The sequence below is a fragment of the Oncorhynchus clarkii genome, chromosome 7, assembly GCF_045791955.1.
Source record: "Oncorhynchus clarkii lewisi isolate Uvic-CL-2024 chromosome 7, UVic_Ocla_1.0, whole genome shotgun sequence".
NCBI classification, from domain to species: Eukaryota; Metazoa; Chordata; class Actinopteri; order Salmoniformes; family Salmonidae; genus Oncorhynchus; species Oncorhynchus clarkii.
The window spans coordinates 62,419,077-62,428,235 of NC_092153.1; the positions used below are offsets into that span (position 1 = coordinate 62,419,077).

Consider the following 9,159-nt stretch of genomic DNA (forward strand, 5'->3'; position numbering starts at 1 on the left):
TCAAAGGGGAACTGTACTGTAGTAGGCTGTGGAATTAGATAACATTTTTTCCCAACTACCACCCTGTCACAGCATTTGGACCACACTACATTGTCTGCACCAAGCACAGATTACTCCTTGTCGTGACAGCATTCAACTGTTGCAATCAGAGAAACGTTGTTCCGGCAAACTGAATGTCCAAATGTTTAACCTCCACAATACTTTATTTTACAACAAGGGATAATATCTAAGGAACAGTCCAGTCAATACATAAAGAGAACAGGATTATGGATCCCGTATATGAGTGGAGACAATTTGAAGTGGTGGCAGAAATGTTTGTCTTTTCTCTTCAATCCATTTTTTCAAAGACTGTAGTGCATTGCAGATTAAACTCTGAAATTATATAAAACAAAAGAGCCTTGAATAATTATGCTCACACAATCTCACAGAAATACAATAAGAAATGCAGTCAGATCCCATACCCACATCAAAAAGCCCCACATGTGCCAAAATACAGTATAACACATCTCTACAGAAGCTGTTATACTTAAGTGCATATCACTTGTGGTGTGCGCATTTAAAGCAAAGCTGCCTGGGCAGCCTCCTTATATTCAGCACTGCATCCCTGGGCATAATTTAGTTCAGTATGCAGCTTTATCTTTAAGTTCTATTCGCTCTGTCCTGTTTTTAGGACTGCTCAAGGCTAAGAACATCAATAATAAATCAAAGCTTTAAAACCTCACCTAAAAATACAATTGTAGATATCAGCAGGAGATGGAGGCTAATAATACAAAGGTAGGACTTTGGTTCCAAGTGAGCATTTAATGCTCAACCTGTCTGCACTTACCATATGGGGCTTTTGGCAGTAGATTGATGCAGTGCTTTAAGCAGACTGAAAATGGTGCACATACTTATTTTGGGTGCCAGTACTGTATATATTTAGGTGCTGGAACTCTGCAAATGTTTAGCCAATAATCTATAAGAGATGCCGGTACTCAAGCAGTAGTTCCAGCCCAATCAAACACTGAATTGATGTCATTGTTGCATTGAGAAAGCCCATGCTGGGGGGGGCTGGGAGGATAGTTCCTAGGCTGGTGACTAGTAGGCGAAGCGCTGACTCTGCCAGTAGCCCAACTTGTCCAGGTTGGGGTTGCAAGCAAACTGGATCATGGGGGGTGGACCGCACATGAGCACCAAGGTGTCCTCACTGGGGGTGGGCAGGTGCTCCTGGATCATATCCACATTGATGAAGCCCTCACTGTACTCCCAGCCTGAGTGACACAAATTGATCATAATTCAGTCTTTCATGGGGTCGTAAACAAGTACCAATATGCTTAATGATTCTGCCATAAAACACAACACAAATTGCAAAAATATTTAGCTTCTATGTTTATATAGATTGTGTATAAGCTTGTCTCCCATATTTAACTTCTCTTTGGTGCCAGACTGGGTTCAAACGCCTTCTGCATGCATGTGTTATTTACTGCTATAGGGATTTCATTATTATATTTTCACTCTTTATGTGATGCGCAATGCAGAGAACACCGGAAGAATTATCATTGAATTCCACAGTGAATTATTGTAATATCTGTTTACATTTCAATTAATTCCATTTGGTATGGGTTGCCAATCTGACATGAACATTTAAAAAATGAATACAATTAAAACATATTCAAAATATGTACACATTTTGTTCAGACTTCTGAAATCTTGATGTCAACACTTGAGCAATGCAAGCAAAAGCCGTAAGGCACATACCCTCGGGTGCCCTGTCCACTGTAAACCACAGCTTGAAGCGGTCTGGGTGTCTGGCCTGGACCTCCTCCAGCTCATCCCTCAGCAGGATATCCTTCTCAGTCTGCCATGAACACACCACACACAGACAGTTCAGTGTTAACTCTAAACCTAAGCAAACCTATGAACTACATCCACAGTGAAGCTAGTAGATTTACAGTATCTGTTCTTTATTTATATAAATTAACCTATTGATATTAAAAGTCTCTTTTAGGAGAGAGGCCAGTGTGAGCAGCGGCCACACACCTGGTTGGCATACAGCAGGCTGCAGGTGGTCCTGTCACTGGGGTCCTTCATGATAGCACGCACCAGCTGTAGCATAGGGGTGATGCCTACAAATAGGGAAGGGAGTTCAGCACCAGGAACTAAAAGCACTCACTCTACATTGACCCATGGGCTATAACAAGACAACATTTAAGTGTTTAGGTTCAGAGTGCAGGGTTGTGAAGGGAAAGTTCACCTGTTCCTCCAGCTATCAGACCCACAGTACTGGCAACTTTTATCTCCGCAGGAGACTTCTTGTCTGTCTGAACTGCAAACTGCCCTGTTGAATGGAATGGGAGAAAGCAATGAGACAAATTATACCAAAACAATCCAGAGATTATTTTAATTTTCCAGTGTGCTTGGGGAGCAAATTAACAGTTATCTGGTCCCAAATTGAAGACAGGATGATGGACACACCCAACAACTATGTTGTGGAACATCGTATCAAATAATAAACATTTTAAGTGACAACACAGTAAAAGTATATTCTTTCGGCAGTGCTATTCTGGAACCTTTGGGGAATGAAAGTTGCAAAATGCGATGCAGCAAGCCAGGAAATTGCTCAGAGATATTGTACATTTACTGTTGACATAGTCAGTAGACTTAAGGTTGACTATAAGTGTGTGCACACAATCACTCTCAGCCAGCCACACCCAAGTACACAAAGCTAAAACCCCCATTCCATTAGACTGTGTGCGCATCCCAAATGGCACCAGATTCTCTAAAGACCAGAGCCTTATGGGCCATGGTAAAAAAGAATGCACTAATATTAGGGCTGGGAATTGCCAGGGGCCTCACAAACGTAGGTGTCAATAAGATATGTATTGCAGCCTCCCGAGTGGCGCAGTGGTCTAAGGCACTGCAGGAGGCTAGCTGTGCCACTAGAGATTCTGGTTCGAGTCCAGGCTCTGTCGCAGCCGGCCATGCACAATTGGCCCAGTGTTATCCGGGTTAGGGGAGGGTTTGGCCGGCAGGGATGTTCATGACCCATTATGCACTAGCGACTCCTGTGGCGGGCCAGGCGCAACGCACACTGACACGGTCGCCAGGCGTACAGTGTTTCCTCCGACACATTGGTGCAGCTGGCTTCCGGGTTAAGCGGGCGTTGTGTCAAGAAGCAGTGCGGCATGGCTGGGTTGTGTTTCAGAGGACGCACGGCTCTCGACCGTCGGCTCTCGACCGTCGCCTCTCGACCGTCGCCTCTCGACCGTCGCCTCTCGACCGTCGCCTCTCGACCGTCGCCTCTCGACCGTCGCCTCTCCTGAGTTCGTACGGGAGTTGCAGTGATATGACTGTAACTACCAATTGGATACCACAAAATTGGGGAGAAAAAGGGGTAAAAAAAATAGAATATGTATTGAAATGCTCATGATTTTGTATTGCGCGTTGACACTGCAATTTTATTGCGATTTGATGTTCCAAACATATTGCTCGCTATATGTCTGCTGCAAAAAGACGAGAGCATGAAAAAAAATGAGTTGATCAATGAGAGAAATAAAAGTGCTGAGTTTTGCCACAGGTACAGCCAACTAGCGCTAGCTAATGCCATTTACATTAGCACTTAAAAAAAATAAGTTTAACTTGTATTTTTGTTTAACAAATTGATACTTAGTCAAATATCGATATTATATCATCCAAAAATAACATTGCGACACATCATTAGTAAATATCAGGAGGGTGTGCCGGGCAGTGGACTGGTCGTACCATGCCCTCTGTACTCCAGCAGTCCTCCTGGTCCTCTGAAGTCCACAACATCTCCCAGGTGCAGACTCTCCAGGTACTGGGACATCTTGCCTCCATCAGGAAACTTGAGGTGCACATTACTGAAGTAGATCTGGGGAGGAATTTTCTACATTAAATATGGTTTGCAGATCAGGGTCCTTATATATCAAGCGCCTCACAGTAGCAGTGATTATTTAGGATAGGTTTTTCTCTTTTAGATCCCAAAGAATAAGATGATCTACTAACAGGTCCAGCATGTCATCAGTATAATATATAAGATTGCTTTGACAAACCAAACATACCTTCACAACCAAGTCAACATATCCTTTGTCGTCGTCGCTGGACACAGGTGTGTATGGTCTGACTACCAGGCTGCCGTCAATACGGGCAGAGAGGTATACATGCTTCCCTAGAGGAAACAAATAAGGAGATTAGAAACACAAAGACAACACTGATTGAAAATTGATAGGGTCATTTGGTGTGGCTTTATCCTCTGATTGTTCTGCTAAATTACCCATACACTAGAGGGCATTCAAGGACTGGGAAGCTAAGCGTTCTAGTTCCCATCAGTGCAATACAACGGCATCAAGTATAACGTTTTGAGGGTAGTTATAATGCTGGTGAGCTAAAGGACTATGAGAGTTGGGCCAGTAACCAAAAGGACGCCGATTTGAATCCCCAAGACGACTAGGTGAATAACAGATAGATGTAAACTTGAGCAAGACACATAACCCTAATTGCTCCTGTAAGTCTCTCTGGATAAGAGGGTCTGCTAAATTTCTATTAAGAGCATGGCACTGTATCAAATAATAATAAATGATCAAACACTGTCACTTGACAAAAGACTTACCTACGGGCAGCCCCAGGATATGTTCTGCTGAGGGAAGCCGAAAGCGGAACCTACGAGTATCATGGCTGATCACCTATGGAAAGAGGCCAAAGACATATCGAACTATTCATACATTGGTTTTGTCAAATAGTGTGTAAATTCAATGCAAAGACATCTACTACAAACATTTGGTTAAATGTTAGACAAAAATAATTTCCATGGAGTATATAATTTAATTAAGCACAGGCCTCTGACACACATAGCAAAATGTCTCATTTATTTCAATAGCACACATGTACCTCTTTATCGATGAGCGTTAGCTGATATTTCTGGGTAGGGTCAAGCAAGGTGACTGGAGGCTTTTTCTTCTTGCCTAGGTAGAGGGCTATAATTATGCCCACAGTGGACAGCAATAACACTCCAGCAGTCACAGCTACTGTCGAGAACTAAATACAAAATAGAAAGAAGATTGTTTTGGCATAATCAATGTATAACATGGCTACTGTTGAAAAAATAAAACAAAAATAAGAGAAGCAGTGTTAAACAGATATTGGACTGTTTAAATGGGCAATCTGCAGTTCGTACATCAATTTTTAGACTTAAATTAATGTTATATAGATAATGATTCTTGAAGAATATCACTTACAAATGCCTGATGCACATAGTTGAACTGTCAAACCCCTTCAGTACCCAAAATATAATCATGTTTTACACTAATATTAGTTTACATTTACAATGTTTACAAACTGTATAGCCTCAACACATGCTTGAAACTATCATTTTGATATAGTGGATGGTCAGTCCTTGCATCCAAAACTCTGTTTTTGAATTTAAGAGGTTACACTTCTCCAGGCCCATCCCTCAGCTTTTTACCAAAACACAGGCAGTGTTTGCTTTGTTATCGTTTCAACTAAGGATTGACCCTTTAAATAAAAAAAAGTGCTAAACTCAGAAACCAAACTCATAAGGGGAATTTCATATTGCAAATGCCCTGCTATTATACAGTAAATTACATCAAGGCAGTTATTGTCAGGCATAACATTGTCGCAGAACAATACATCTGTTTAAGGATAAAGTACAAAAGGGAATCAGCTTGTGTAGGCTACTAACAGTACTTGAGTAGTTGTTCTTCAAATACAAACAATGTCAGACAATTAGAAGTTCACTGCGCCACTGAAAAAAATAAAACGCAACATACAATGTCAAAGATTTTATTAAGTTAGTTCATATAGATAAGTACATTGAAATAAATTCATTGGGCCCTAATCTACGGATTTCACATGACTGGGAATACAGATATGCATCTGTTGGTGAAAGACACATTAAAGGTAGGGGTGTGGATCAGAAAACAGGTCAGTATCTGGTGTGACCACCATTTGCCTCATGCAGCACGACACTACTCCGTCGCATAGATCTGATCAGGTTGTTGATTGTGGCCTGTGGAAAGGAACCCACTCCTCTTTGATGGCTGTGTGAATTTTCTGGATATTGGCGGGTACCGGAACACATTATCGTACACGTCGATCCAGAGCATCCCGAACATGCTCAAATGGTTGACAGGCCATAGAAGTGGGACATTTTCCGCTTCTAGGAATTGTGTACAGATCCTTGCGTTACAGGGCTGTGCATTATCATGCTGAAACATGAGGTAATGGATAATTGGCATGACAATGAGCCTCAGGATCTCGTCACGGTATCTCTGTGCATTCAAATTGCCATAAATAAAATGCAAGTGTTCGTTGCCCATAGCTCATGACTGCCCATACCATAACCCCACCATTGGGCACTCTTTTCACAACATTGACGTCAGCAAATCACTCGCCCACACGACCCCATACACGCCATCTGTCATCTGCCCGATAGAGTTGAAACTGGGATTAATCCATTTAGAGCCCACTTCTCCAGCGTGCCAGTGGCCATCGAAAGGTGAGCATTTGCCCATTGAAGTCAGTTAGGATGGCGAACTGCAGTCAGGTCAAGACCCTGGTGAGGACGACAAGCACGCAGATAAGCTTCCCAGAGACGGTTTCTGACAGTCTGTGCAGAAATTATTCGGTTGTGCAAACCCACAGTTTCATCAGCTGTCCGGGTGGCTGGTCTCAGACGATCCTGGAGGTGAAGAAGTCGAATGTGGAGGTCCTGGGCTGGCGGGGATACACATGGTCTGCAGTTATGAGGCCGTTTGGACCTACTGCCGAATTCTCCAAAACGTTAGATGCTACAGAAATTAACATAAAATTCTCTGGCAACAGCGCTGCTGGACAGTCCTGCAGTCAGCATGCCAATTGCATGCTCCCTCAAAACTTGAGACTTCTGTGGCATTGTGTTGTGTGACAAAACTGCATATTTTAGTGGCATTTTTTGTAATGTCTCCAACAGAATGTGAATCTGTGTAATGAGAATGCTATTTAATCAGCTTCTTGATATGCCACACCTGTTAGGTGGATGGATTATCTTGGCAAGGGATGTATACAAATTTGTGCACAACATTTGGGAGAAATAAGCTTTTGTGTATGGAAAATTTCTAGGATTTTTTAAATTTCAGCTCATGAAAGCAACACATAAATGTTTCACTTATTTTTGTTCAGTAAATTATGGTATTTGCGATTCTCTAAGGTGAAATAAACTTAACTTGCTTAGATGGCTGTTAACGTTGTCAGATGTACCAGGACAGTTGGTTGCTTGGCAGACTGCTAGCCAAGACGAGTCGCATGCTGAAGTTTACAACATGAGTTTCAATTTTTATTCGTCGTATGTACAGGATACAAATAGTATATATACACTGTTCAATGAAATGCTTACTGTACTTGAGTCACTTAGCTAACTGCACTAGGCTAGTTAGTGATTTTTTAATCAGGTCAATCGCAGAGCCAAAACTTCACATTTTGTGCATTTAATTTGACATAATATGACCAGTTCAGGCCAGATAAATTATCTGACAGGGAGTGATAGCTGCGGTGCCTTGTTACTACTCTCTGTTTAACTTATCAAAGTAACGTTACCGCGTTAGCTGACAAGCTACTTTTCTACTACCACCACAGACAAAAAGGGAAACCAAAGCAACCCTGGAAATAATATCGACAGGTTATTCTTACCAATGCGTACTTCATGGCGATTCCGAATCTTCAGCGCAAAGAACTACTTGGCTAGCTAGTTAGTTTCTCATCAGAGAGTGCACACCCCCAAAAAAGATTGTGTTGACGGGAGGACGAATTTAGCGGTTACACCAAATTTGTACAACATCCGTTGGAGAGAAACGGAAATGCCACCAATTTATACAGCAGCACGATTATGATACAACAATAGGGAGTATACCAGATTTGTTCTCTTCTCAAGTCAAATGATATATTCTACCATGAAATATACTGAAAAAAAATATAAACGCAATATGCAACACATTCAGAGACTTTACCGAGTTACAGCTCATATGACGAAATCAGTCAATTGAAATACATTCATGGCAAGTCAGTTAAGAACAATAACGGCCTGTCCTGGCCAAACCCGGACGACGCTGGGCCAATGGTGCGCCGCCCTGGATATGACTGGGAATACAGATTTTTTTTATTTTTAAATGAGCCCTACTATGGGACTCAGGATTGCGTCACCGTATTTCTGTGCATTCAAATTGCGATGGATAAAGTGCAATTGTGTTCGTTGTCCGTAGTTTATGCCTGCCCATACAATAACACCACCGCAAGGCACTCTGTTCACAACGTTGACATCAGCAAACCGTTTGCCCACACAACACCAAACACGTGGTCTGCGGTTGGGAGGCCAGATGGACATACTGCCAAATTCTCTAAAACGAAGTTGGAGGCATTTTATGGTAGATAAATTAACATTAAATTATGTGGCAGCAGCTCTGGTGGACATTCCTGCAGTCAGAATGCCAATTGCACACCCCCTCAAAGCTTGAGACATCTGTTGCTTTGTTTTTTTAACAAAACTGCACATTTTAGAGTGGCCTTTTATTGTCCCCAGCACAAGGTGCACCTCTGTAATGATCATTCTGTTTCATCAGCTTCTTGATATGCCCCCTCTGTCAGGTTGATGGATTATTTTGGCAAAGGAGAAATGCTCACTAACAGGGATGTAAACAAATGTGTGCACAACATTTGAGAGAAATAAGCTTTTTGTGCGTATGAAACATTTCTGGGATATTTTATTTCAGCTCATTAAACCAACACTTTCCATGCTACGTTTATATTTTTGTTCATTGTAATAAAATAAAGTATACAGTGAACAGCAAATAAAAGCAATAAGATACATTGAATCTTTCAGGAGGAAAAACACCAACCACTACAGATTTACTTCAAAATAATGTATTTTTATTGTTTGGAACAGTTTTTAAAATACAGCTTAGTTTGGATGAAAAAACAATAAAAATGTTTTTATACATACTCAATACATCAAAAGTAGTAATTTTATTTTTCCTTAATCCACTTGATTTTTTTCATCACAAGTACTGCTTAATTAGCATGGGCATATCTATGCTTTAGGCAAGATATGCCCAGAGCAGAGCCTTTCATGCTGGGCTGTGTAAATGCAAAGAATTTACCATTCAAGCTGCA

General features: G+C 41.5%; 1 protein-coding gene across 1 annotated transcript; it reads right to left on the minus strand.

Moving 5' to 3' along the window:
* Positions 1–184: 184 nt before the first annotated feature.
* LOC139413624 (NADH-cytochrome b5 reductase 3-like) lies at positions 185–8,101 on the minus strand. The gene is made up of 9 exons (XM_071161234.1): positions 7,684–8,101; positions 4,888–5,034; positions 4,610–4,682; positions 4,062–4,168; positions 3,742–3,871; positions 2,234–2,317; positions 2,020–2,105; positions 1,738–1,837; positions 185–1,250 (listed from the first exon to the last, which is right to left on the minus strand). The coding sequence occupies exons 1-9, from the start codon at positions 7,696–7,698 to the stop codon at positions 1,078–1,080; spliced, it is 915 nt and encodes a 304-aa protein (XP_071017335.1). The 5' UTR covers positions 7,699–8,101; the 3' UTR covers positions 185–1,077.
* Positions 8,102–9,159: the final 1,058 nt, after the last annotated feature.

Excerpts from the sequence above, each read along its gene's own strand:
- LOC139413624 (XM_071161234.1), bottom strand. Across the intron at positions 4,683-4,887 it reads TAACGCTCATCGATAAAGAG|GTGATCAGCCATGATACTCG; the intron begins GTACATGTGTGC and ends CTCTTTCCATAG. Across the intron at positions 2,318-3,741 it reads GCTGGAGTACAGAGGGCATG|GGCAGTTTGCAGTTCAGACA; the intron begins GTACGACCAGTC and ends TCCATTCAACAG.